This window comes from Grus americana, chromosome 9 (assembly GCF_028858705.1).
Source record: "Grus americana isolate bGruAme1 chromosome 9, bGruAme1.mat, whole genome shotgun sequence".
Lineage (NCBI taxonomy): Eukaryota > Metazoa > Chordata > Aves > Gruiformes > Gruidae > Grus > Grus americana.
The window spans coordinates 461,848-489,764 of NC_072860.1; the positions used below are offsets into that span (position 1 = coordinate 461,848).

The 27,917-nt window shown below is 66.5% G+C and overlaps 1 protein-coding gene across 1 annotated transcript; it reads right to left on the minus strand.

Moving 5' to 3' along the window:
- Positions 1-50: 50 nt before the first annotated feature.
- On the minus strand, positions 51-27,819 carry LOC129210151 (diacylglycerol kinase beta-like). Its single transcript, XM_054835763.1, is given in 28 exon segments — positions 51-3,385; positions 3,965-4,025; positions 4,115-4,235; positions 5,604-5,805; positions 8,534-8,624; positions 9,462-9,526; positions 10,850-11,010; positions 11,418-11,507; positions 11,672-11,757; positions 11,846-11,920; positions 12,050-12,123; positions 12,218-12,331; positions 12,424-12,522; positions 12,651-12,767; positions 13,178-13,266; positions 13,436-13,553; positions 14,532-14,651; positions 14,727-14,801; positions 15,383-15,432; positions 15,803-15,905; positions 15,907-15,974; positions 16,657-16,896; positions 17,349-17,411; positions 17,683-17,848; positions 19,107-19,183; positions 21,158-21,426; positions 26,909-26,995; positions 27,523-27,819. Coding segments are annotated over 27 exon segments (2,952 nt in total). The 5' UTR covers positions 26,968-26,995; positions 27,523-27,819; the 3' UTR covers positions 51-3,286.
- Positions 27,820-27,917: the final 98 nt, after the last annotated feature.

Consider the following 27,917-nt stretch of genomic DNA (forward strand, 5'->3'; position numbering starts at 1 on the left):
GCCTGGCCAGGAATCGGGGAACCCCAGCGCACCCCATGACCAGCCGAGTATTTCATCACCACCTTTATTTGAGGCAAGCCCACAGCAGTCCAGGTGTACACGGCAACACGCGCTACGCTACGGACGCCATTTCCATGCAGGCAACCACAGCTACGCACGCAGCGGGAGGATGGGGCTGGAGCCGGCGTCGGGCTGGGGCTCCCGTGGCAATTGGTGTTCCCCGGCTCTTGGGGGTCCCCCAGCACGACGCCGGCTCGGTGGGGTGCTCGCACACTGGCACCCATGCCTGGGGCTGGGGGGGTGTTTGGGGGGTCTCGCTCCATCCCACGGCCTTTGGGGGACGAACGGGGCTGAGCTGGGAGACACGGAGGGGGACGGGGGGGTTCAGAGCCTCTCGTGCCCCTCGGCCGCGTGGCGCAGTCCTCCCCGGAGCCGGGGACAGCCGGGCTGGCATCCCAGCCCCCGCGGGTCCCCTCCTGGGCTGGAGACCTTTGCGCCGTTGGACAAGGGGGTCGTGAGCTGCCAGGGCCCGTTGAACCGTGGCTTTGGCACGGGGGGAGCAGATCCACGCTGCGTCCCTGGGGGAGGCGGCAGGGACCACCTCCCTGCTCAGAGAGGGGACGGTGTCTCCGTCGGAGCCCGTCGCTCTTTGCAGACCGGTGGTGCTGGTCATCCCGCTGGCCCAGGGCGGTGGCCCCGGGCTCCCCGTGCCCCGCGGGACAGATATCTGGGTGCTCCCCCCGGCTTTGAGCCCAAACGAGGGCACCCCTTGCCCCCGGCACGCTGCCAGACCCGCGGGTACAGGCACGGGCGCCCGCTTGCTTCCCCTGGCTGCGCTGCCGCCGGCAAACCAGAGCAGAGAGAGACCCCCAAGCGCTGCTCTTTGCCCGGAGCCCAGCAAACCGTGACCGGGTGCAAGGAGCAGCTCCGCCATTCCGTACAGGCGCTTGCTGACCGGAGCCCCGGGATCAGACGCCAGGTCGAGGCCAAACGGGCAGGGAAATGGAGCCAAAACCCGCTGCTGTAAACGCCGCTGACCTCGTGTGTTGTCATCCAAGCCATCGCCCCGCCTGTCGGCAAAGCTCTGGAGAGGGTCGAGGTTTTGGTTTTTTTTTTCTTTCACTCTCCCCAAAGGCGGGGGCTGCGAGGCACAGCTGCCGTCGGGGAGGGGCCGAGGAAACGGAGGCCGCTGGTCCCTGGGACCCGGGGTTTATTTGGCGTAGCTCCCGTATGCTTTCACTCATTAATGGCCGCCCCGGGTGACAAGGACGAGGGTGGATTTATGCACCGCAGTGGAGCGTGCCCGTGGACGCAGGTCACGGCTCCGGTGAGCTGCAGTGACCCTCGTGCCCACCGGAGCCTCCTCCTGCGCCCCGGCTGCGGGGGACTCACGGGCTGGGGGTCCCCTGGGGCGCTGCCCCCTCCTCCTGTGGCAGCAGGGCCCCGCCGCTGCTGCCGGAAACAGCCCCGAGCTAAAGCTCGAACAGGCGCATACCACCACCGTCCCTGCCTGGGAAGGGTGGTGAACAGCTGCCTGTTCACTCTGAAACATAATGATGGCAGCACCCTCTGCACTGCCAGGGGGATGCAAGTGAATGGGGACCTGCAGCATGAGGAGGGACCGGGCACCGGGTCACCGAGGAGGAGAGGGTGGCTTGTCCCAGCCGGGGGTCCCTGCCCTGTGGCAGGGGTACAGCAGGGACGAGCAGCGGCTTTCCTGCCTGCAGCAACATCCAGGGGCACAGGCTGCTCCCGGCTCGCTCGCAGCGGCACAGGGGCCTCTGCCAGACCCGAGGAAGCTGCCTGGGAGCGGGGGCCGATTCGGGGGCCAGGCGTCCCCCCACACAGGGCCACCGCAGGAGGCAGCGGGCGCCTGCGGGACCAACCAGCAGCCCTTTCCGTGGCCCGGTCCTGCCAGCTCCCGGCTCCTGGGAGCGCTGCGAAGCGAGGCGCACATCCAGACCGCTGCCTCCTCCGTGCATTCGTCCATGGTCCTGTCGCATCCTGGGGAGAAGCCGCATCCCACGGTCTGTCCCCACGCGCCCGGTGGGGGGACGCACGGGTGATGCCGCCGAAACCCGCCCGTGCATCCCGGCTGGGCGAGGAGGAGAGGAGCGGCAGGCGCCCGTGCAGGTGGGAGGGTGCAGGGGGGGTGGCAGCAGCGAAGCTCCTCGGCTTTGGGGTGGGCTGGGGGCGGGGGGAGCGCTGGCCGTGCAGAAACCGAGGTGCGCCAGCTCCCCCCGCTCCCTGCAGCCATCCAGGGGCATCGGAGCCAGCACCAGGAGAGCACGGGCCTGGTGAAGCTCACGCAGAGACGCCTGAAAACGCAGCGGGGGACACTTCCAAGCGAGAAGGGCTGCTGGATGTGTGTCCCCCGCGTCCCCAGCCCCCAGCGCAGGCTGGCACGCTTTAGGAGAGAAGAAAATCCACGTGGAAGGAGGTGCCGGGGGCGCAGCCGGGGGGACGGCCAGAAGAGAAGGGAGGCGACGTGTCCAACCCAGGCTCATAAAAAGAAGGTGACCCCCAAAGCCCCCCCAAAGTTTGCTAAATAAATACATAAATATGAACGTGAAGCCCAGAGCTGGGGCACGGGGGTTTACCGGGGGCAGCAGCTCCCCTCCCAAAAATCCCTTTTTTGTCGTTTCCACATCAAAACACGGTTTCCTCCCATCCGCCCCCGCGCTTGTCCCCGTGGCCCAGGTGCCGTCTGTCCCCAGCCTGTCCCACGCCTCGCAGCGCCCGGGGCCGGCAGCAAAGGCTGTCGTTGCATCTGCTTAAACCCTGTCCCAGAAACGGCAGCCGAAGGCACGGCCGAGACCGTCTCCTCTAGGCTTAAGAAAATAAATAACTTCTCCGATGTGCAAGGGTTGGTGGACAGAAAGCCAGTGCAGCAAAACATCGAGTGTCCTTCAAGAGGATCAAAAATAAATAAGTGAAGCTTGGCGTTTTCTTGGGAGCGCGTTCATTTGCAGCTCTGCCGGGGCGGGCGGAGGGGGGGAAGTTATTTAAATAAAGGGAAAAAAAAAACCCAACCCAGCTGCTCCAGCGAACACGTTCCCCGCACGTCAGCCTGCCTTCGCCCGCCGCTTCCATCCCGGCTGGAGAAGACGCTTGTGGTGGTTGGGAGGGAGCCTCCAAGGACCTTCCCAGGACAAATCATCCCCACGGAGCTTGGGGGGTGTTTTCTCTCCCCCCCGCAGAGCAGGGATTTGGGGACCCCCCCCCCCGCAGCAGGTGGGTGTCCGGGACGCCGGGTGCCTCTGCGCTGCGGCTCCTCGCACGCTGCTTAATCTCGAGTTCGGTTTCTCCTCTTCAGGAAAAAGAAGCTGCTCTTCTGGGGGGGGCCCAGTAGCATCGGCACTTGGCTTTTATGTGTAATTTTGACCTAAAAAGAAGTGAAGAACCCAGTTCAGTAAGGGGCTCCCGGGCTCTGAGCTCCTCCAGGCATCCCCAAACCCAGGGAACCCAGGGAGTGACCCGGGAGCAGCCCAGCACCCAGCACCGGGGCGAGGAGCCGCTGCCCCCCCAGCCGGGGCGTGAAACGCTTTGCTGCACGGCAGTAACAGCTCCGGGATCACATCCGGGCAGCGCTGGGGCAGGCAGAAGATTTCTCCTCCAGGCAAGCTGCCTGCCGGATGGTGGGGGACCCCACTGCAGCCCCCCCGGGAAGGGATGCTGCTGTGCCCTCCTCCCTGGCAGGAGACAAGTGTGTCCCTGTCCCCACGCCTCCCGCTGTGGCTGTCCCCAGGCTCGGGGCTGGCACGGGCGCAGACAGAAGTCGCACGTGGCCGGGCTCCACGGCCACCCACCAGCAAGCGCAGGAGCCTCCCTCCAACTCCAGAGGCTTTGCCGTGCCGCACCGGGAGCTGAGGCTGCAAGCCCCTGCCTGCCCCGCTGCCTGCCCCGCTGCCTGCCCTGCTGCCTGCCCCATCCCACCCTGGCCGTCCCCTTCCCGGGGACTCACGGTGCAGGACGGCTGCATCCAGGGCTCCCCGTCCACCTGCATGGGCAGCAGCTTGGAGGTCCTGCAAGGCACAAAGAGAGGGAGCACAGGGTGACACGGGCGCCAGCTCTCGCCCTCGGTCAGGCACTCAGCCGGGACGGGGACAAATACCTGATGGTGACGGACGAACACTGGGCCAGCCTCTTCCCGGCACTCTTCAGCCCCGTGTAGATCTGCCCCATCTCCATCGCGCCCTCCAGCCCCACCACCTCCAGGAGATGGTCGCTGAGGTCTGCAAGAGAGAGGGATCCCGGTCAGTCCCCCGTCCCTGGGCACCCCCTGCCTTCCGCCATCATCCGGTGGGACTGCTGACGGCCCCAGGGCTGGTGGCACTGCAGGGATGTCCCCCGATGTCCCCCGAACTGGGCGTTAGCGGCGTTGGCCAACGCTGCTGTCTAAAATCTCCGAGCAAAAATACTCCCAGTCTGAGAGCGCGCCCAGTCCCGCGGGGCTGCAGGATCCCCACCAGCTCACCCCGTGCTCGTTTGCAGCGTGGGATGGAACGGCGGCACGACCTCCCCCCGGGGAGCTGGGACGTACGGGGGGGGGATCCTCACCGGGAGGGAGCTGCTCAAATCCCCTGGCATCGCCCCCTCTCCCAGCCCCTCCCGCCCATCCATGCTGCCAGCAAAGGCACCCGACACGGGGCCAACTCGCTCCGTCTCTCATTCCCTTCAGGGCCCGTCTCCCCACCGGTGGCAGCCCCTGCCAGGAGAAGCCCTCGGAGCTCCCCCACACCCACCCGCCCCAGGGGACCGACCCCACCACCCCTCGCCACCTTCGGAACCAGCCTTTGCTCTGCCCCGCTCCCTGCGGCCCCTTCCCTTGGGGTCACCTGGCGAGGGACGGCCGGTCACAGCCTGGGATGGCCAGCGACAGCCCAGGATGGCCAGCAACACCGCCGTCCCGGCGGCCACGCGCCGGGGGGTCATTTCCCACCCCAGCCCCGGGCGCGGGAGGCGGTGGGTGGAAAATACGGGCACTTGGCCTGTTTTGCTGGCTGCTTTCTAACCCGCCGCTCTCCGCACCCTGCCCACGGGGACAGCTCCGGTGGCCACAGCAGCGGGTGCGAGGTGGTGGCAGGGGCACGGCCCAGGTACCGAACCCCCCCAAGCCAGGCCGGCAGCGCTGCGGTGGAGCCTGGGAAGATGCTTACAAAAGCCACCGGTGCCAGCTCTGCGGCTCTGCTTCTGGCTCCTCCTCTGCAGCAGCGGGCGCCCGGCCCTGCCGTGGCTACCTGCCAGCCCCACGGGGCACGGAGGGGGCCGGGAGCCGCCCAGGGTCACACCCGCAGGGGACAGGTCCCACCCGGGCACCCCCAGAGCGGGGAGGGCGGGGGGGAAGAAGCGGACGGCGGGGCGTGGGAGCCACGTCCTCTCCATCCTTTCCAGCCCTGAGAAAGGCGGTGCTGGGCCACCCCCCTTCGCCAGCTGGGACAGATCTTGGGGTCACCCTGCCCCCCCCCCCAAAAGACAGCGAGCCGACAGCAACCCCTCGGGCGCTACTGCTCCGGCAACGCGTGCGCAGGCTGCGGCCAGAACCGGCGGCTGCCCAGCTCCCCCGTGCGCCCCACAAACAGCTGCCGGGCCCCGCCACTCACCCTGCACGCAGAACTTGAGCTCCTTGGCGTCAGTGACCACCGTGGCGTGCAGCTTCTCCGGCGCTTTCTTGCCCAGGCGGTTGTAACCGCGCTGCTTCTTGGTCTCGCCCCAGAGGTTGGAGCCGCCGTACATGCTGGGGATGTTGAGGATGGCGATGCCCTCCAGGGACGCGTTGCTCAGGTCCAGCGGGGTCCCGTCGCACTGCCGGGCACACGGGCAGCGTCAGGCCCGGGGCGGGGGGAGCTGGTGCCCGGCCCCACGGAGCCCAGGCTCCTCTCCCCGCCTGCCCGCCGAAGCAGTGGGGAGCCCCGAGCATCGCGTGCTGCCGGACGGTCCCCGGAGCAAACCTGCCCAGGGTGGCAACCGGGGCCAACAAATCCCCCCCCCCTCAGCCCCGGCTTTGCTTTTCTAGGGCTGACACCGCCACCTTGCCTTCCTGGGGCCGCTTCCCCTTCAATAAGAATTTTACTACACATCCGAGATGGCCGTTTCGAAAAGCGAATTTCCTATGAGAGCGCATAAAACCTCCGCCGGGCTCTGTGCTGAGACCCAAAATAGGAGGCAAAAAACCAGCTCGGCCCCGGAGCGACCTCCATCCCAGCATCTCCATCCCGTGCTTCCCCACCTCGCCTTGTTCACACCGACTCCAAAGAATCAGAAAGCTTGGCTGCCCGGAAACCTCTCTCAAAACAGTTTTGTCTTCGAGTGCAATTTGGAAACTGGAAATGAGGCCGGAAGGAAAAGATAGAAAGGTGTCAGAGGAAAAAATGTCAGTTTTGGAGAGAAAACCGCAAGCTGGCACACAGAACCGGCATCCCGGGCTTTGCTGTCGGACAGCAGGCCTGCCCCAGCTGAAAATTCCTTGTAAAAGGTAAAATATCTGTTGCCCGCGGCTTTCCCACGGGACTGGAAGCAGCAGCCGTGGAAATGCATTTCTTAACTTCGGGTCTTCTCACCCTCGTGCTACCCAGACGTGCTGGATCCTCCTTCCAGATACCTCTGGAGGAAGCAGCTGCTTTCCCACTCAATCGTATTTTCTCGACAGCATCTGTATTTTCCTTCGTGCACCCGCTCTCTACCTGCCACGCCACGCTCCAGCGAACACCAGCGCGTTTTTTTTTCCCTTGCATTTTCCGACGCGATGGCATTTCTGCCCTCTCTCGCTTTGCCGAGAGGAATGTGGATGGGCCGACGAACCCCCGCTGCTGCTTTGACTCCTGTTGTTTCCCTCTAGCAAAGGGCGAAGACCTCGAGCTTATTTTTAATACGCCGTCGGCAGGCGCCGAGCACGCCGGCCGTGGAGCTGGGCGCGCACGCGAGCGAACGTCTCTACGTTCGGATCTGCTCTGCCTCCCCTGATGCTCCGAGATCTTATTTTTAGCCTTGCGTTGAAAGCAAAAGGCAGGAATCTGCTGGTTTGGGAGGGAAGAGCTGTCTCTCCAAGGCTCACGGCGGATGCAAATCCCTCATTTCTCAATACGTGCTAACGAGATTATGATTTGTAGGAAGAGACGAGACCCTGACGCCCCTGAGCGGCGGATACCGGGCGCGAGGGCTCCGATTCCTTGCGGGATGGAGAACACACCCCACGCCCGGCCGAGCCGAGCGTCGCCCCCGACTGCAGGCGTCTTTCCTGCCCGCTTGCCCGCGAGGCTGCGGTGGGATGGGAGCGACTCGGCCGCCCAGGGCTGCGGGATTTCCAGGGACGCTGCGGGAGCCCGTTCCCAGCCGGGGCGGGCAGGAGCACGGCCACCCACGCCTGCCCACGCGCACACGATTTCTCCCTGCGCAGCCCTCCCCTGTTAGCGTGCCAGCGAGCTACAATGGGCTCTTTGAGCAGGGGCAGCTGACGGCGTGCTGGCAGCGATGCTGGAAGTAGAAATTTGCAGCTGGGGAAAAAGCAAATTCATTTCCAGGAGCCGTAGGGGAACGAGTGCCAATTTCCAAAACAAAACTGCCATTTCTCTGCACGGCTGACAGTTGCCTGGGAGCCGGAGGGAGGACAGGCTGCCGCTTTCAACTTCAAACGCCGCGGGATTAACGCTTTCCTGCCGGCGCGGTGCAGCCGGTGCCGACGCGTGCTTGGTGGGGAGCACGCAGGGCGCCTCGTGAGGAGCGGGGGGCACCTCGCACCCATCTCCGGCGGCGTCAAACCCAGCGGACGCGGATTGACGCGCCCCGGGACGCTGGTGTGCAGCCGGCGGAGGGGACGAGACGGCCGTGGCCCCGCTCCTGCCCCTTCCCGCCGTCTGCCGGGGGCTTCGGGAAGGGCTGGAACCCCCCCCGTGCAGAAATGGGCTGCGGAACTCCCCTGCCCACGGCCGCACGCAACGCACCACCAGCTCCCCGGGCTCTGCCCGCTCCCTGCCCACTCCCTGCCCGCACCCACCCTGCTCAGACCCGCACCAGCGCCGTGCGGCAAGTGACGGGATTTCCCCCCCCCCTTCACCCTCAAGCCCAAGTTATAAAAGGGCCGTTTATCCCCGGATAAGGAGAGGCGGAAGTTTGCAGCAAAGCACGGCCCAAACCCCCCAGCACGAGTGGAGAAATGACAGCGCTCTTAGCAACCGCGGGCCCTCCTCCCCGCTCTAATTAAAGCCTGTTTCCATGTCATCAAACGAGGGCTGGGAGCAGACGCGGAGTTTACAGAAAGAATATTCCAGGCACGCTCTCGAATCCAGCTGGAAAGGGGGGATAATACAGGGCCATTCTCCCGCCTGCAGCTGGCCGGCTCCGCAGCAAGCACCGCATGGTGGAAGAGCAGGTCCCGCCAGCCGTGGCATCCTCCCGCCGCCGCATGGGGCCAAAGCTGCCGCGGCACCCCCTCCCCAAACGGCCAGAAGCCCTGCCCGAGGGACCCCGGGGGCGACGTCTCCCAAAAAAACTTCTGTGCCGTGGCTGGAGCCGGGGCCCGTCCCGGGAAACCCACCTCCACCTCGACGTAGTCATGGAGCTTCTTGCAGGTGGCCGCAAAGGTCTCCGACGTCCCGAATTCAAAGTACCACAGCTTGTTCTTCATCCTGGGGCACAGAGCGGCGTCAGCATCCCGCTCGGGAGCCACACCTCTCCACGGGCCGCGAGAGCCTTTCTGGAGCCATTGCGACGGGGACACGAGCCAGCGACGGGGAGGGACCCACGGTCCCAGGGAGCCATGGCGTGGGGCAGGGGGCTGCTCAGGCAGCCCTGGCTCTGACACCCTGTGGAGGGGGAGGACGCGGGTGCTGGGTGGTACCCTGCCACGGGATGGGGTGCCTCCATTGGCTCTCAGCAGAGCTGAGCCGGGGCTGTTGTCTCTTGACGGGCCACCCGGGGGCTGTCGGGAACAGGGTACCCCACGGAAGGGACGTCCCCCACCTCAGCACCCTGCCCCGTACCCTCCCCTCCCCCTGCCAGGCAGCCCCCTGCCGCCGCTCGTCCCCTGCGGTGACTGCCGGGGAGCTGTAAGCCGAGGGGAGCCGAATTTCTGAGCAAAGCCGGATGCTTTGGGCTGGTTGGGGTTTTTCTCGCAGGCGTTTCTGAACACGGGGAAGGGGGTCACAAGCTCCTGCTGCCGTCGCGCCATTTCCATGCGCCCCGAGCGCGGCGGGAGCGAGCCGCAACCTGCTGCCTGCCCTGCCCTGGCTGCCTGGCCTGCTCCTGCCGCTCCCGGAATTCATCGCTAATTATAAAGCGTGAACGAACGTAACCGGGTGCGCGGCCAAGTGCAAGCAGCCTGCCACACTGCGCGGGGCCCGAAGGAGCACCCCGGCCCCCCACCGTCCCCCCAGCTTGGCTGAACCCCGCGCTGCTGCCTTGGGGCTGCTGCAAGTGCCGTGGGGAGAGGGGCGAGAGCGGAGGAGGACGGGGGCAGCCCTTACCTGCTGTTGAATTTCTCAGGGTGCTTTTCTCGCATGATGTGGAAGCGGTGGGCGATGGAGGCGTCCTGCAGGGAGAGGGAGCGCGGAGACGCGCGTGGGCAGCGCAGCGGGGAAACAGAAACACCCCCCCACCCCCCCGTGAGCACGCAGCGGGGTAAGGGGGCTCAGCACTCTGCCCCCGTGGCACAGGGGCGCAGCGCGGGGGCCGTGCGGATGGAGGTGTCCTCGGCCAGGCTGCTCACAAAGTGTGAATGGGCTCGTTAAGTGAGAGGTAATTAGTGCGCTTGGCCTCCTTCCCTCATCGCAGGGGCTCCACGAGGAGGTGATGCTGCGGGGGGCAGGAAGGGCTACCAGTGGGGCTCCGGGGCCACCCCGGGACCCTGCACCCTGACAGCCCCCCGGGCAGGGTGGCAGCTCTCCATCACAACGGCGTTCAAGCCCAATTTGGAAGCTGTCACCAAATGCCACCTGCAGTGACGTCGCCTGGCGCTAGCAGGAGATGACATCAAACGAGGAGCATCCCGCAGCTGCTGCCAGGTGGGCGACCCACGCTCGGGTACCCACGGCCCAGGACAAAACCCCTGCAAGCCCGCAGGGAGAGACGTGCTTTCCACCCTGCCATTCCCCCAAAGCCCTGCCGCTCCCAGGACCGACCCCTGGGGCTGGGAAAGCCCCCGTGGCACGGGGCTGCCGTCCTCCCCAGGCTCCCTGACCTCCCCGGGTTAGGAAACGTGGGGGGATGCCGGTCTGAGCACCAACGCGGGGCCTTGCCGATGGCCACCGTCTCGGCGAAAGCTGCAGGTGGGGCGCCCAGCAGATCTCAACCCGTCCCCGGGACCCCAAACTTCCCTGAACCCCGTTTAAGCTCCTCGCACACTTGCTCTTGCAACATTCCCAGCTGGGAAGAGAGAGATACTGTGCCTGTCTACGCATTTAAGTGCTCCCGTTACAAACGAGAATAAAATCGAAAGAACAATGCCAGGAGGCGGAGGGAGGTTGGGAACACGAGCAAGGAAGAGCAGGGCAGGAGAGTCCCCGGCTTGGGAGACGCAAGCTCAGACGTAGAGTTTCACCAAACACTTAGGAAGGCTTTTACGGTCTCCGAGGAACCAGCCCCTGCTCCAGGGAATTAACTCGGGGCTGGCTCGGAAGACTCTCAGAGGACACGGGGAGGAAATTTGGGGTGCTGGCATCAGCTCCTACGCTCTGCTGGCCTCCAGAGCCTTGCCCTCCGCTTTGCCGTGCCTGGGCGGCTACGGCGGGCACGGCCTGGTGCTGGTCTGGGCACCTGTGACTAGGCCTGCGCCGCGCCGCTCTCTCCGGCTAACAAGTACGTGTGCCGTGCGCCGGGCTGCCCTCGGGACCCGTCCCTGCCCCGTGGTACTCACCACCCCGATGGAGAAGTAGTTGTTGATGATGGTGGACGGGACGGGGTCTCCATTGGCCTCTCTGTCGCTGGGAATGACGTCTATCTGCCAGCGGTCCAGCATCACCTCTGTGCTGTGCTCGATGTCCTTCAGGACCTTCATCAGGTTGCCTCCTTCGTAGCCTGTGAGGGGAAGACGGCGGGCGTCGGAGGAGGGCGAAGGAGAGCGTGGCTGTGTCATCTGGGGCCGGAGGCTGTTGGGTGCTGAGCACCCGGGGGGAGCCCGGGGCTGCCGCTACAGCACCAGCGAGATGCTTGTCCGTGCGGCGGTGGCAGGGATTTCAGCTAGCGGCACGGCTCTCCCAGGGGAAAAAGGCTGTTGGGGGTTCAGAAAGCAGCGGCTGCTTTTTTTTTTGGAGGGCGTTAGAGGCACCATCGGGAGGCACCAGGGCTGAGATGCAGCCTCGAGCCTCGTCCCAAGAGCCCGGGAGCCCTCCCTCCCCCAGGACGGCACCCACCCAGCCGCACCGGATGCTCCCCCCGGGGCTGGCCCCCCCCCCCTTCCCGGGGCGATGCTCGCCCGGCCTCACCTCCTCCCCAGCGCAGGCACCGGGCCAGGTCGTTGCCTGTTCCCAGGGGCAGGACGGCCACCGGCGGGTGCTTCACCAGGTTCGCCTTGTCTGTGATCGAAGGGGAAAGCGAGGTTTGGGGCTGAGGGGACTCACCCCCCTCCTCTCCACGTCCCTCCTCGGCAGCAGCCCGGGGGGGCGATGCTGGGGGGAACGTGGGGAACGGGTGGCAGAGGGCAGAGCACGCAGGCGGACGATGCTCTGCGGGAGCTCACCTATGCAGTCCAGGATCCAGCCCACCGTGCCGTCCCCTCCGCAGGCCAGGACGCGGAAATCAGGGGTGTCCCGAAAGAAGCTCAGCCTGGAGAAAGCCGGGAGAGACGAGGGGTGACGCGGGGGAGCAGGGGCCAGCGGGAGGGGGCACAGCGTCAGCCGCAGCATCTCCGTACCCTGGCGCGGGCCCGCCGCGGTCCAGGTTGTACACTTGGCGCGGGTTGAGCAGGTAGTGAAATTTCCGGAGGACCCTAGGGACAGAGAGGCATGCGGGATGCCACGGGGGCGAGTCCCCCTCCGGGAGAGGTGCCGGGGCAGCCCGAGGGGCCGGCAGTCCCCCCCCCGGGGGGAAGGCTCTCCCCAGGCTGGATCCCACCTACCGCTCCCCTTGCCTTCCTCCGCTCTTGGGGTTCACCAGCACCAGGAGGGGGTGCGTCCCGGGCCGGGGGCTGATCTGGAGGGCAGAAAGCACGGCTGCCAACGCTCGGCCGCTGCTCGGCACGCGCACCCACGGCACAGCTCGCCGGCGGCCCGGCACAGGAACCTACCTGCAGCCCTTGCCCATCCACCGTGGTGGAGTTGAACTTGAAGCCCTGGTTGTCCTCGGGGCTGGTGCTGGCAGGGGAGTCGCTCTCCGATCTCCGGCAGTGGGACTGCCTGTCCTTTGGGGAACGGAGGTGCGGATGCACACGCCGCCCCAGCGGCCGTGACGATGCCCCGCCGGGTCCCCGGCGGCAAGGAGGGGGGCACTTACCAGGACGACGGGGCAGATGTAGGAAGGCAGCAAGATGTGGTCCCGCAGCGGGCCCCCGTCGCACTCCGGCTTCACGTGGGAGGCACATTTGTTGTGGAGCTGGCGGGGACAGGAGGAAGGGATGTGGGGCAGGGGACACCAGGCTGTTCGCGAGCCTCTCCTCCCGCGGGGCCGCACAGGGTGCGCCGCAGGGCACGGCTGGACCCCCAATGCGCCCGTGTACTCACAGTGACTTGGCACCAGACGCAGTGCAGGCCGGTGATGCCCTGGTAGCACTTGATGCTCTTGTGGCATCTGTCGCACTTGACGGGGGAATTGCCCTCGATCCAGGTGTGCTGCATCATCTGCAAGGCACGGGGAGGGGGGTACTGCGGGCACAGCACCCGCCGACCCGCGGGCAGCTCCTCTCTGCTAACGGCTGCCTCCGTGATTTTGGAGGGCAGCCCGTCGCGCAGGGACACCGTCTGATCCAAACCAGCCCCTCGCGCAGCCGCTTTCCCTCCCTGCGGCACACCGGGGATGCCGGTCCCCCACCCACAGCCGAATCTCGGGGCCGGGCGTCCTGCGGGTCCCACCCTGCCGGGCTCCGGGTGCTGGGAATGCCCACGAGCTGCTGCCCAGCACCTGAGGGGCAAATCCCAGGGGAAAAAGCCATGGGGGAGCAGGGCAGGAGACGGAGGGGCCAGCTGCTGCCAGCGGCGCTGCCTCCGGGAGGGCTCTGCGGGAGCTCAGAAGCGTGCGGCAGCCTACTCACGCTCGTGTTTCTCTTGGATTTCACGTAGGTGCTGATGCAGGAGGCGATATCTTTGGACACGCACCTCTCGTGGACGGTGTACTTGCAGACTGGCAGGAGAAAATGAGGGTGGTGAGCGTCACCCCCCAGTATGGGCACTGCCCCCTCCCCGCTCGCCCTGCGGCACCCGCAGAGCTCGGCACCGAGGGGGCCCAGTCCCTGCTGCCCAGGGTGCTGGGATGGGTGGGAGCCCGGGGGCGGGGGGGGGCCGGGACTCACAGGAGCAGCAGAGGCCCTGCTTGCGGACCCCCAGCAGCATGGTGCGGCAGAAGTTGCAGTAGGCAGGTTTCTTGAAGTGCTTCAGCCTCCAGGCGTGCTGCCCGTCGTCCTTCACGTTCTGCGGGGCCGGGGGGGGGGTCACAGCCCGCCGCTTTTGTCAGCTTTTTGTCCAGTAAAAGCCCGCAGCGTGTCTGCAGGAGTTCGCTTCCCAGCAGGACCACAGGCTCCCCCCCGCCCCGTTTCCCTTCTCCCCAGTGTCCCCCAAGCATCCCTGCCGCCACGGCCCCCCACTCCCGGGACACATCCGGCTCCCGGCACTGAGCTCCGGCTCCCCACGGCCCCTCGGCACAGCCCGGCCGCAGGGATGCTCTGCTGGGGGCCGGAGTGAAGGTGACTCCACATCTGGGGCCAGGCCACCGCCACCACGGGGTGACCTCTTGCATCTGGGGCCAGGTACAAGCGCGTTGCTGGAGCCACTTAAAATTCCCCGTTTTCCTGAATCCTCCTGCCGGAAAACCTGCCCCCCCCACCCCCCCAACCTCTCCGTGGGAAGCAAACACCAAGGTGGGCACCGGGGAGCAAAACCACAGATTTTTCTCTGCAAGCTGTCACCCGCTGGCCAGGGATGCACCTCGATGAAATGAAGCCCAAAAGGATGAAAAAACCACAGAGGGAAATGGGGGACGGGGGGTGTTCCAAACCACCCCACCTCTGCTCTTTGAAGCTCACCCCAGGAGAGGGGCTGGCATTTTAGGCGCTCAGTTGATTTTTTGATTAAATATTCATCGAACCAGAGGACGCTATGGAGCGAGCCCAGCCTGCTCGGGCACGGCAGCTGGCAACAACTGCGGCTCAAAACTGAGCTTGTAAAGATTTGGGGGGGGGTGGGGGGGTGAAGGCTGGTCAGCAGAGGTGGGGTGGGGGTGTCTGCAGGGCCGGGGAGCCCGGGGCTGGCGGGGGGCTGTGCGGTGCCAGACAGGCGCGCGGCGCGTTGCCGGGGGTAGGGTGCCCTCCCGTGGTCCCTGCGCACCCTCCATCGCCGCCCTGCTCTCCGGCTGCCGCTCCTGCCGAAGCAGGCTCCCGCACGGGCGCTCACCGTCTCCATCCCCAGCAGGACCAGCAAGGGGATGGTGGTCATGCCGCCCCGGATCCACTCCTCCAGCGTCACGGTCCCGTCATGGTCGTAGTCGATCTCCTCCATCATCGCCTTCAAGATCTGGAGGAGGGAGGAGACCGCGAACCCTGGCTGTTGGCCGAGACCCCCCGCGGCCCCCCCGGCCCCGGCACTCACGGGCTTCAGCTCGGTGGAGTCCCACTCCAGGTACTCGGCCACGTGCACCATCTGGTTGATGATACGATCCAGCTCCTGAGCACAAAGACGACGTTGCCCGGCGCTCAGGGATGGCTTTGGGCACACGCGGCGTGTCCAGCCTCACGCCCCCCAACCGGGGACGTATCACATCTACATCTCGATACGCCCACGGCTGCCCCGGGCCCCCACCCGCGCAGGGGGCCAGCGACACCCCACTTCTCGGTGGGTGCTGGGTGCTTGCTTTCTCCTCTGAAAATCTGCCAGAAAATTTGCGTTGGGTTTTCCCTCAGAAAAACTGCTCTGATAAAACAGATTTTTTTATTTGCAACGGGTTTCAAGAGAAATACCCAAAGGACAAAGAGAAAACACCCCGGGGCGGGGGGGAGAGGGGGTGTTTGTGCGTGATTTTTCCTTTTCTGAAATACCGTGATTTGATGTAGAGCTACAGTTACCGGCGGGTGGATTTCTTCCAGCTGCTGCTGGATGCTGCAGGGCTGGTCCGCAACCCCCAGCCCCAAATACCCCTCCTTGGCTCGGAGCCCCTCGCCGGGGCAGCAGGCATCCCGATAGGGCCCTGCGTGTCTCTGGCCCCCTCCCCGAGCGACCCCAGCTGTCTCTCCCAAGGGGAGGCTTACCGAGCTGTCCAGGAGGCCGTTTCCATCGGTATCATAGAGGCGAAACATAACTGGAGGGAGAAGAGAAGCCGGTCGGAGCCCAGCGCCGGGGCAGCCGGGGGTGCAGGACAGGGGCAGCATCGCGCCAGGTCACCCGGGTGAGACGTGACCCGAGCCCGAACCGGGCTGCGGGGTATCAGAGCGAAGCCGCGGCCCCCCCTGCTGCCCCTCTGCCAGACAACGGGTGCTGGCAGGCGGGAGCTGGGGAGTGAGGCCGAGCGGTTTTCCCACGCGGTTTTAACGTTTCAGCGTTAAAAAGCGAGCAGGAGCATCCAGCCCCACACAGCTCTCCTCGGGCGAACCCCCAGGCTGTGCCTCCAGCCACCCGCCCCCCCTCCACGCGGCGTGACCAGTGGCCCGTGGCCCCAGGGTCCCACTCACACTCCAGCTTGTCCTCCGCCCGTCCCCTCTCCAGCAGGGACAGGTAGCAGACGATGTCCTTCAGGTGGACCACCTGGGCCAGGGGGGCGGGGGGGGGGCGGGGGGGCGGCTTTCAGGGAGCTGGGGCTCTTCCGCAGGCTGAAGGGTAACTTCTTCTCCACAGTCCTCGTGCCTGCGGGCAGGGAAGGAGGGGGGGATGAAGGTTGCACACAGGGCTGGTCATTGGGGCCAGGAGCCGTCCCCAGCCAGGACGCGGGGCTGGCAGCACGTGAACTCTGGGGCAGGGACTCGTTCGGCGTGGTGCTGGGTGCCATGGCCAGGGCTGCGCACTGCCGGTTGGTCCCCGGGGCGCAGACCCCCACACCTCTGGCACCGCGGGTGCAGGCAGGATGAGCGATGGGAGCCCACGGGGACGTGCCCCGCCGGGGACAAGCACACGGCCAGAAGGAGCAAGAAGCTCGGCTGGGGGTGCCGGGACAGCCCACACCGGCGGCGGCGGCAGCCTTGGGCAGATGGCTGCTCCTGGCGGAGGGGCCCTTCCCAGCGCTCCGCTCTTTGGGGGCTGGCAGGAGCTCGGCCGGAGGCAGCCATGCGTCACCGCTCCGATCCCCCCTCGCTACGAGCTGCTGCCAGGTAATTAAGACATTGACCGGCGGGGGCTCCACGGGACGGGATTGACGGCGTAAGTTGGCAAAGCGAAGGTGTCAAGACACCGGGAACCCGCCGAGTTTGGAAGGTCACCGCCACCACCCCGGGGACCCAACCGGCTGCGCTGCTGGCGCAAGGCATGGCTCTGCGGCTTGGGAAACCGGGGTGCGGGGGGTTCGTCACCGCGAAGCCCCAGCTAAGCTCACCGGGTGACTGAGGGCTGAGCAGTGACCCAGAGGAGATCTTCGAGGAGCCCGAGGAGTTGTGAGCAGAAGGGGTGCCAGTGGTGGACTTCTGCGAGGACGACCTGGACCAGCTCGGGGAGGCGTTGGGGATGGATGCCGGGGTGAGGGACACCGGCTGTGGCTCAGCCACGTTGCTGGGGCAGCTCTTGGGCTCAGGAGCGTGTCGTCCCAGGGCACTTAGAAGCGTTTTCCCATTGATCCCTGCAAAGCAGACACACGCCCGTGGGCAGCGTAACACCAGGGTGCCTGTGCCCAGCGAGCCCCTTCCTCCAGGGACCCCACTTGGGTGCCGGTCGCTCGCCCCGGGACCTCTTTGCTAGCCCCTAAGCAGGCTGGCAGCCCAGCCCCGGGGCTCTCCGAGGGGCACCGCAGGCGGCCCCTCGCCCACCCTCCCGTCCCTGGGTGCCGGCCGCCACAGTGCTGGGGACCAGGCGGGGAGGACGTGGTGCCCTGCCGCCGTACCCCAACGTGGCAGCCGAGCACCCAGGGAGGGCTCTCCCTTTTCTTTTGCAGTTTATAATCCTTTCGGCAGATGTCTCCACATGCTGCAAATCCACCTGGGCAGGGGCCGGGGGAAGGCAGAAGCCGGGTGCCCGGCACACATCCCCCGCTCCGGGTGCAGCCACGCACTCGGTGGCTGCCCACACCGGTACCTGTGACGGGGGCGCAGGCCACCTCGGTCTGGATGGAGATGCCGGCATCGAGTGACTTGGGCTCTGAACGCGCGGAGGAAAGGGAGGAATCAGTGCAACGATGCCTCCTGGGTCCCCCACCCCGGGGAAAGGCCTCTCCTCCCCGGAGGGGCGCAGGGTCCCTGGGACCCCGTCCGCCAGACGGGATGGAGCCGGGCTGCGTGGCTGGCCCCGATGCCACCCGCTGCGGGGGCCACCCCGCAACCTTCGTCCCCGTGGGGTGGCGTTGGAGCGAGCCCACCGCGCCGCCGTGCCACGGCGTGCCGGCTGGGTGGCGGGGGCAAGGCCGGCTCACCGCGGGTGTTGAGCTGCGAGACGCTGGGGCTCTGGCGCTGGGGCTCTGGGGACGCTTGGCAGATCTTACGCTTGAAGGAGGTGAAGAGGTGCTGGCACAGTTCCTCGGGCACGTCCGCCTCCAGGTAGGTCTTCATGAAGAGGCGAAAGCCCTCGTAGTCGATGGGCTGGGGAGGGGGCAGAGGAGGCTGCTGGGGGTGCAGAGCTGCCGGCGGTGGGGGAGGCCATGCCCTGGGCTCCCCTCACTGGGCACGTCAGCTGCAGAGCCCTCCCCAAAACCACCGGCTTCCCAGACCCCAGCGGCGGGGCCCAAAGAGACCCAAGGCAGCAGCACCAGAAATCCCCAGCACCGGCCGGCTGCCAGGGACCGGCGCGGCTGAGCCAGGCCAGCGGCGTTGGGAGCAGGGACGGGAGCCGGGGGAGCGGCAGGGCAGGGCAGAGCCGCGGTGGGACAGCGCTGGTCGGTGGCGGGGCAACAGCCGGCTTGCGTGCCCAGAGGTCTGCAGACCCCCACGCGGGGGGGCAGCTTGTTGGAGGGGCGGGAGGCTCTGACAGAGCCGGGCGCTCCGCTCTTGGCAAACGATCGAGGAACTGCACGCAGACCTTCTGGCACGACCAAAGGAGGCTGGGGGTGTGGGAGGCAGAGGGGTGTAACGAGCCGTGCTCTGAAAGCCTCCTGCCCCCCCTCCCCGGGGCAGGGCACGGAGCAGCGGGACCCTCCAGCCCACCCCCAGCCCCCGGGGACTATCGTGCTCCGAGGTCTCCTCGCCTCCTCCTTCCCCGCTGGGCATCCCCATTGCATCCAGACGTTGCCTTCCCGATGGCTTTTGTGGCCCCAGCCGGAGCGAGGGTCCCGTGGTGCCCTTGAATAGCGGGGTAGTTTCGCTGCCCCTCCTCGCCGCATTCAGCCCACTGATTTTTCTCGTTTTGCCTCGTTTCTAGTGATTACAGCCCCCGTGAAAGGCTCTGTCCTGCTGGCACACTAATCGGTCTCTCTGAAAGCACCACTTGGGAAAAAATAGCCCCAGCCTTCCCCAGGCGAGAGCGAGAGGCACAGGGCCTTCCCCCGTCCCCGCGCCAGCAGTGGCAAAACCATTTGAGGGAAAAAAATCCCTCCTGGCTTCTGCCCGGCAACGAAATACCCCAAAACGCTCTCGGCAAGGCGGCCTGCAGCCAGCACGGGACAGCAGCGTGGCTGCGGCGGAGGGGGGGGGACGGCGGCGTGGCAGGCCCGGTCCCCAGGATGGCTGTGGGGGGACATGGCGGGGACCTCGGAGAGATGCTCCCCACCCGTGGGGGCATTTTCCCCAGTCCCGGGAGCGCGGGCAGGCAGACGGACCCGGCTGCTTTTAGCCGCAGGAACTGGGCTGGGGGGCCGGGAGCTGCCCGCAGCGTGGGGGGAGGCTGGAGGGGACAGGGCCGTACCTGTTCGGGGTTGTACCTCGAGAGGACACCGTCCCCGTGGAACTCCTCCAGGACATCCTTCAGCTTCTTGGTGGAATCTGGGGAGACAAAGGCATCGCGCTGAGCACGGCACCCCCCCTTCGTCGTTAGGCCACCATGCAGGATGGCGGAGATGAGTTTATTTGCTGGATATACCGTCTGTGGTCCCCTCCATGCCTGGGAAGGGACCACCCGTGCCCTGCTTTTCCCTCCCGCTTTGGAGCGCGGGGTGTATATGTAAAGTTTGCCAGCAGGGATGGGTCCTCTTCCTCCTACCTATACGAAAATAAAGGCAGACCCAGAGCGAAGCCACAGCGCTGGGCAAGGAAAGCCCTGACCACAAAGCCTGGCCCTGCCCTGGCCCCTCCGCACGGGCTTTGGGTGGCCGCTGCCAGGCCGAGAGCCAGTGCCTGCTGGCACCCCCGCGGCAGCCCCAGCCGTCCCCAGAGCCTGCCCTGGGCATCGCCGGGGGGTGTCGGGGGGAGGATGAGAAGGGAATGGCTCCGCGCAAACCTCCACACAAACAGCAAATTGCCCGCGAGCTCTCCTGGCTGGGTGCCCTCAGCGCCGGAGTGGCTGGAGGGACAATGGTCCTTCCAAAAATAAGAAATGAGGGAAAATTGGGAAAAAAAGACCAAGGGGAGGTGACGTTAAGCCCTAACCTCCAGACCCAGATCTCCGGGCTTGTCCATTTAAAAGGCCCTTGGCCACGCCAGCCCTGCTAACTGCTGTGAACCCCTCTCTCCACGCGGGGGGCTGTGCTGGGTCCTGCTCCCCCTGGCCCTCCGCGGCGGACGGAGCTTGGCACTGGGCCACGGCTGGCCGGGATGCCGAGGGCGGCTCCGAGGGCTCGCAGAGCACAACCGGGGGCCAGCGTGTGCTCGAGGAGGGGGCTGCCGGCCCCGGGGCTGGGGGGGACCTGGGGGAGGAACCCCCAGCCCCGCTCCCCGGCTCGGCGCCAGACCACCCTCCTGGGGAGGAGGCAGCTGCCTGCGCTGCAGCCTTGCTCACCACGCTTTGATTAATGAAACGAAGACGCTGTGCGTGTTCCGAGCTCAGCGTTACAGATGGTGTTTTATGGTCTGTGATTCAAGAAAGCAGAGCCCGTTCTCCAGAGAGGCAGGACAAGACGCAGACGGCGACGCTGCGCACACCCCTCTTGCCCGCAGCCCTGCCTGCCCCTGCCTGCGATGCCCGGCAGGCAGGCAGGCAGGAGGCAGGGAGCAGTTTGCACTGGGCCGTTTGCCTCGGGGTACCGTGCCCCCTAAGCCTTGACCCGGTTTGCCTCACCCCTGCCACGCGCAGCAGCCCCGAGGACAGCCCCAGGGGGCTCCCGGGGTCCCCTTTGCCTCCCAGTCCCCTCCTGCGCAGCCGCAGGAGCCCGCTCGCCCCAGGGTCGTGCTGCCCCGAGCTTTCACACCCCTTGGCCCGCGGTCCCGGCTGGCCTTCCCCGCCCCGCTCAGCACCCCCCGGGCTGCACTGCCCGCACGCCGGCTCTCCGGCGGGCAGGACCTCAACACACTCGGGTTCCGGACCCCCGGCTCTGCCCAGGCTCCTTCCCCAGCTGCTCACAGCCCCAGCCCCCCCGGCACTGCCGCCAACCCCCCCTCTCTCCTCGGCAGAGGCTGCGGGAGAGGGTTGCTCTGCAAAAGTGCTAAGCCAAATTACCGCAGAGGGTTGGCAACTCGAGCTGAGCCGCGTTTAGGAAAAGCCAGTCTGCTTTCCTCGCTGGCATTTCGCTTCACTAACGAACGTGGGAGCCGGCCGCCTTCGGAGGGACCGAGCCGCGCTCATGTGCGTGTCCCCCAAAGCTGGGGCGGGGGGACGACGACTTGTGCTCGGATAAATCCTCCTGGGCACGCAGGCACGGGGACTCCTCTGCCCTACCCCCACCAGCCCAGTGCTGGGGGTCAGGCGCCTCCCCATCCAAAATCTAAGACGTCATCTAGCTCTCCAGTCCAGCAGAGATCAACAGGACCAGTAAACCCCTGTCCCTGTCCCGGGGAGATGTGTGGGGGGCGCAGGATACTCACAGTCCGTGTACTGCTGGAGCTGGGCAAACTCGGTGGGGCTGAGCGAGATCCACCCGCCATCGCTCATCTTCGGGCGGCGGGCCCCAAAGGGGGGGCCACGAGCCCTTGCACTCGCCGTGCCGGGCTCGGCGCTGCAGCGTCCGGCCGGCCGCTTGGTCACATCGGCACCGTGAGGGGCGCGGGGGGGTCTCGGCCTGCTGGCACCATCCCACTGAGCCCGTGGGCAGCGAACCCCGGAGCTTCGGAGCACCCGGTCAGCACCTTCCTCCCTAGAGCGGGGACACAAAGAGAGGAGGGGGCAGTGGTGCCCTGCCTGCCGCGGGCAGAGGCTGGCTCCTGCCTGCACCGGCTGCCCGGCCACGGCTCCCCCGGGGGGATGGTGGTCAGTGGGGCTGGCACGGGGAGCGGGGGGGGGGGGCGTGAGCTTGGAAGTGGGGTGTGAGGGTGCTTTCCCAGCTGGGCACCCTGCTCCAGGCACCCTGTGGTAGCTGCGCTGGGGGGGCAGCAGAAATGGGAGTGGGCTGAGCACCCCGCCGTGCGACCGTCCCCGGGGGAGCCCTCTGCCACGACCCGGCACGGTGCCGCTGCGGCTCGACGGAGGCAAGGCAAACGCCACGGGCAGGGAGAGGAGCTCGTCACCTTATTTACCCCCAGCATTTTCCAGGGGAACCCAGCGCGAGAGGAGCACAAGGAAGGACGCAATTAATTAGAGAAGACACCGTGCCCGGAGGCAGGGGAGCCGAACAAGTGGAAACTCCCAGCTCACGCCTTTGTCTCCAACGCCGGCGGTGACCTTTAGCTGGCTCTGCCACCGAGAATTATAGTAAATTAAAGCCTACGTTCAGAATTGGGTTTTTCGGGCTGGAAGAACCTGTGCGGCAGAGGAAACGTCGGAAGGTCTCCAACCACGCGGCCCCGTCCGGCCCATCTGTTTGCACGTTTCCAAATGTATTAGCTTCTTCACTGAACCGAAGGGGTCATGGGGGAAAGGGCAGCTTCCCGAGGGGCGGCTGCTCTTCCAGGAGCGGATGGAGCAATTTAATCTCGGTTTTAGGGCCATCTCCTTGCTAAATGTCGGCTCCTGGTTTCCACCAGCCCGAGCTGACGGACTGGAGGAAGCGGAACACGGGCAAGCTGGGAAGGGCCACGCGACTTGGGGCGATGCTCGGGGCCCACCCGCACCCCCCCTCCCAGCTGGCTGGGCTGCCCACGGCGCCTTTTCCAAAAGGGAAAAGGTATTTGGTTATGGAGAGCGAGTCATTTTCGGGAGCCACTGGCTCCCGTGTGCCACACCACCCCCAGCCGGCGCCCCAAGGGACGGTGGCACATGGGGTGCTGCAGGCACTCGACCCCTCACGCTCCGGATTTGCCCCCACAGCTGACTCTGGGACAGCCCTTCTCCTTCACCCCAGCCGCCCGGGACGGCCCCAGCGTCGGCGAGGGGACGCGCCGACCTTCGCGGGGCTTTTTGGGATGCGATCGGGGAGCTCAGTCCCCAGCACAAGCCATTTCCTCTCCTAACATTATTTCAGCTCTAACTCCAGCCGCTGCAAATACTCCGGGGCGAGACACGGCCCGAGGGGGTGGAGGAGGAGTGGGGGGAGCGCTGCAATCCCCTCCTCGGCGCTGCGGGGAGGACGGTGACCCCTGAGCGAGCAGCGCAGGGCTGAGCACCCACCTGGATGGCTGCCGAGGGGTCTTCCAGCTGCGGGGAGCGACTGCCCGTCTGGAGAGAAGCCCACCAAACCCCGGGCACACGTTTGCTGGGGTTAAAGGAGGCGGCCGTGCTTAGTCCCGCTCAGCCCTTTCCCCCCGAGAGCAGCCAGGAGCTGCGGCACGGAGCACGGCCTGCTCCAGCCCTGCGCCACGCACGCACGGCCGGGAGGGGATTTGCCTCGTGGCAAATTTTGCCGGGTCCGAAGCCATGCCCCGCCGGGAACGGGGATGCTCTCCGAGAGCCGGGCAGATCCTGCTGCCCAGAAAAGCCCCTGCCCCTCTGCCCTGCGGCTCTCCCTTCCCTCAGCTAGCAGGGCCAGCGTCCGGGGAGGGGGCACTTGTCCTCAGCAATCCTGTCCCCTGGCCGCAGCGCAACGCGGCTCCTAGGCTGCCAGGGGCTGAGCTGGCAGGGGTTCGGGGGGACACCCCTCAACCCCCCCGAGATGCTTCTGCTGCTCCTGCCCGGGGCAGCGGGGGGGACGGCTGCTCCAGGGCAGGGGGTGACGCCGCACTGCTCTGCCCTGGGGACACCTGCACAACCCCGAGGGAAACGTCACCTTCCCGCCCTCGCCGGCGCCCTGCCGGCCCCGTGGCAACTCGCCTCCAGCCTGCGGCCGTCCCTGCTCATCCCGACGGCTCTTTGGCCACATGCCGCCGGACACGACAGTTTTAGGGCTAGAAAAAACTACCCGTCTTCCCACACCGGCTTCGGTTTTCTGGGGATCTTCACCTCGGGGAAAGGACAAGTGGAAATACAGTGTTTGCACCTCTCCGGGATGACGAGGCTGTCCCGAGGGATCTCCGAGGCTGGTCCAGAAGAACTCCGTCTCTAAGAAACCCGCCAGGAGCGCACACAGCCTTTCCGTTTCCTGGCAAACGAGCTGTTTTGTTTGACCAGAACCTATTTTTTATCCTAAATTTATACAAGGAGAGGCTGCAAGCACAGAGCTAGCTCAGCCTGCAGAAGAAAAGGCGAAGCGGGGGGAACCTGGCTGGCTCCAGCTGCCCGGAGAAGTTTGGGTATACCAAGGCCTCCCACGATGGACGGCAGGAAAAATATCCCTCGCTTCTTTTAACGGCAGGTTACAGGGCGGCGCGAAGCAACAGAAGGAAAGCAAAGCGGAGCTAATCGGGCCATCCCAAGGGGCTTTCCCCCAGCAATTGCTGGAATAACAAATGCCACTTCTGGCACGTCAGCCTCGGATTTCAGGAAGGGCAAGAAAAAGCCTCCTTAGGAATCCAGCTGCTGCTCGTTTGGCCGCCCTCTGAATTGTCAGCGGCAAATTATGTTCTATTAAATCAAATTTGCCTCTCTCTAAAAATAGCTCCCCTACTAGCGTTACAAATAACACCGGATTACCCTGCCTGAAAGCGCTTACCAGGACGCGGCCACTCTCCCCCTCCTCGCTCCGCGCCCGCCAGCCGCGCGCGTGGGCTTTGCCGTTCTGCCGGCACCGGCGGCGCGGCGTGACTCAGGGCGGCTGAAGCGGCTGGGGGAGGATGGAGAGGAGGGAGCCAGGAGGGCTCCGCATGCCTCCCGAGCCTTCCCCGGGGAACTGGCTGGTGCCGGAGCCCTTGGGAAGCCCCCGGCCCGGAGCGTCCTGCCAGCCCCGAGGCCGGGCGAGGGACACGAGGGCTGGGTGAGGGGCGATGAAGGAGGCGCCGTGGGGAGCGAGTGTCGCTGGGCGCGGGCAGAGGTGCAGCTCGCTGGGAGCCGGGGCCCGGCCATGTAGGGCCTGAAACGCTCACGTCAACGAGGGAGATGCCAGGCTAAAGCTGGCCATGGGCCAGTCCCTGCCGGCGAGCGGAGCCCGGGCAGGCGGCGGCAGGGCAGCGGCCATGTCCCGATAGCCACGAGAAAGGGCCGACCACGGGCACCCCCGGCGTTTGGGGCCGGGGGGCTCCTGGGAGCGGCGATGGGAGGGCAGAGGAGCTGTTTTTCCAGCCAGCCCGCCCTGCCCATGAGCCTCCCCACCGGCCCCACGGCTGCTCCCCCGCACACAGACGGTGCCACGGGGCTCGCTGCAGGTTTGGGAGGGCTTGTTCCACCGACACCCGCCTGTCACGGGTGCTCTGGGACCGGACCTAGCAACGGAGACTTAATTCCGCCCGAGCTGGGGCAGAACGGCCGCAGGCGGTGGGACGGCAGCCTCCCGGTGCTGGCAGAAGAGCGGCCGCTCTGGCAGAGCCTCCAGCCTTCGACCGGCTCCGCCGGGGCGTGCAGATGGGGCTGCAAGCGCGTGCCCTGCCCGTGGGAGATTTCTGCTTCAGATGCCCTTTGGGAAGGAAAAACGTCGGCTCCTGGAGCTTCAGGAGACCGCGCAAGGAGAGAAAGGCTCCTGCCGTGCACGCGCACACTTGCGCACGCGGAGCCTGTAGCTCCCCGACAGCAGCGGGGTACGGCACAGCCTGAAGCCCGGCTCTTGCCCGCATCCCGGGCTGGGCCCGCTGAAAGCCACGCTTGCTGGCAACATCTTCTCCCGGGGCAGAAGCGCGGTGGGGCCCTGCAGGAATGGCATTTTCCAGCCCACCCACCCCATCTTTTGGCAAGATCAGCCGATTTTTGCGTGGGGCTGGGGAGAAGCCCCTGAGGCGGTGGGTGGAGTGCAAATCCCTCCTGTCCCACTGCAGCACACAAACCCAACTGAGTCACGCACAAACTATTTTCTGCGGTGACAGGAGAACGCACTTTTTCTGCATTTCGCCAGCCCGAGAGGACACTTGGGATCTTCCTTTTCCCTGCCTGCAGCTCACCCACGCTGGGTTTCAGCACACGCCACCCCAGCCCTTCGCCCACCCACCCGTGCAAAGCCAGGCACGCTGTCTGGCCCCGCGCTGCTGTCTGGGCACCTTGCACCAACTCTGCTTTGGGTGCTGAGCACCCTCACAGCACTGGAGCAACGAAAAGTGCTGGCAGAGGTTCCCGCGAGCCCCACGCCTGCCGGCCAGGAACACCTCTCGCGGGAGGAGTAGGTGCAAGCCCTGGTCCCACAGCTCCTTCCCACCGGTAGCAGCTGCTTTTTGGCGGGCTGTGCCACCTGCCCGCTCCCCTGCCTTCGGCAGCGCTCCAGCGAACGCAGGCAGAGGCGGTCGTGGGTGCACAACCCCAAACCCTGTGTGCACGCATCTGCTGGGAGCACCTCGCTGGGCCTCCGCACCCACTGTGCGCTGCAGAGCATCCTTCCCTGGCAGCTTTTAAGCGAGCGGAGCAGCGTTGCACTAAGAGATGCTCTCCTCTCCCTGACCACCACGTCTGGAGGACGAGCAAAGCCGGGGAGAAGAGACACCTTCCACCACCGTGACCAGCTCTCGCATCGTGGGTGCTATTTCCCGTACGGTCGGGCGGCCACACGGGAAGAGGAGGGTGGCCGTGGCCGTGGCCGGCCCTCAGGCCCTGGGATCAGGCTGCAGACACGCTGACCCCCAGCGCCGACTGGAGCTGGGAGAGCTCGGCCCAGCCCAGCCGCACGGGCACAGCGGGGACCCAGCACCTGGAGCTCCCCCCTCATCAGCCCGGCTCACACCCCAGGGACACCAACAACTTCCCGACTTACTACTGCTGCCTTTTTAGAGGATAATTTTGTTGGCTGAGTCGGGAGCTGATGGGATCCGAGCTGGGATGCCTTTTGGGTCAGACCCGTCCCCTCGCCACCTGCCCTGCGGGTCCCAGCCAGACCAGAGCTTGTCTCGCAGAAAACCCCCAGACGGGGAGGCAGCGGCTGGCCCCACAGCCTGGGGGCTGGGACCCTCCCTGGGACCCTGCCCGGGCTCCCGGCTCCATCACCTCGCTCCTACAAAGCCCGGGCTGGCAGCACGGGGAGCCCTGTGGCAGCGAGTGCCGTGGGTTAACCCCACCTTGTGTGGGACAGCGCTGCTTCCTGTAGCTTTGAATTACGCCCTTCTCCCCTTTCATCCCCTGAAACAACCTGAAGAACAAGTTGCAGACAGCCTCTCTCCGCAGGCCGAGCGCCCTGAACGCCTGCCCTCCAAAGCCAACAGCCCCAGCAATTTTTACTTAACGAGAAAGACACTAACGAGCTTTTCCAGCCTGGCAACGCGGGGGAACAGCTGACTCGGGCTGCTTCTCTGTCCATCGCAAGGGCGTGTGGTTTTAGAGCAAAGCTGAGAACAAACACACGTCGGGACACCAGTGAAGATGGCATAGCCTCCCCAGGCCGCCTTCAAGGCTCGCAGGCAGCCATCTTCCCCACCCCGGGGGACCAGGGGATGCTGCCCTGTCCTTCCCCACCCCCAGGGCACCTTCTCGCAGGGGCCGAGCCCCCCCCCCCCCGACCGGGGGACCCCGGCTCCCACGCCCCAGCGCTGCCCCGCTCCTTCGACGGCTTCAAACCCGGCCCGAAAGCCCCGGCACCGGCCCGGGGGGGGGGGAGTAGGGATGGGGGGGGCCGTCGCGGGCTCCGAGGGCTCCGTGCAGGACACGGGACGGGGGGGGGGCGAGCTCCGCCGAGTGGGTCCCGGCCGGGGCGGGAGGTCCCGGCTGGGCGAGTGGCGGTCCCGCGTGGGTCGAGGGATTTTTCCCCACGGCTGGCAAGGGGCGAGCCCACGGCGGGTCCCCGGACCCCCCCGCCCCCCCCCGCTCTCCCCCTTCCCCCTCCGCAGCCCCGCGTCCCCCCCCGCTCTCCCCTTACTTGGCGGCGGCAGCGCGGTGCCATCGGCGGCGGCCAGCGGAGCGGCGGCGGGGCCGGCCCGGGGAGGGGCTCCGGGGCTGCCGGTTCCCGGCCTGGCCGGGCAGCCCCGCTGCTCCCCGCTCCCTCGGCGAGGCGGAGCCGGGCGGGGAGGGGGTGCGGGGGGATGCGAGCGGGCCCAGCCCGCTCCGCCCGCCTCCGCCGGCACCGGCGGGCGGCCGGGGGAGAGGAGGAGGAGGAGGAAGAGGAGGAGGAGTTGGAGGGAAGAGCCCGGCGGCCCCGACCGCGCCCCCGCCCCTCCCCGGGCCCGGGGCAGCGCCGGGAAGCGCCGTGGCGGGGAGCAGCCGACCTGCGGGGAGCACCGGAGCCGCGTTTCCACGATAAAACTCATTTATTAT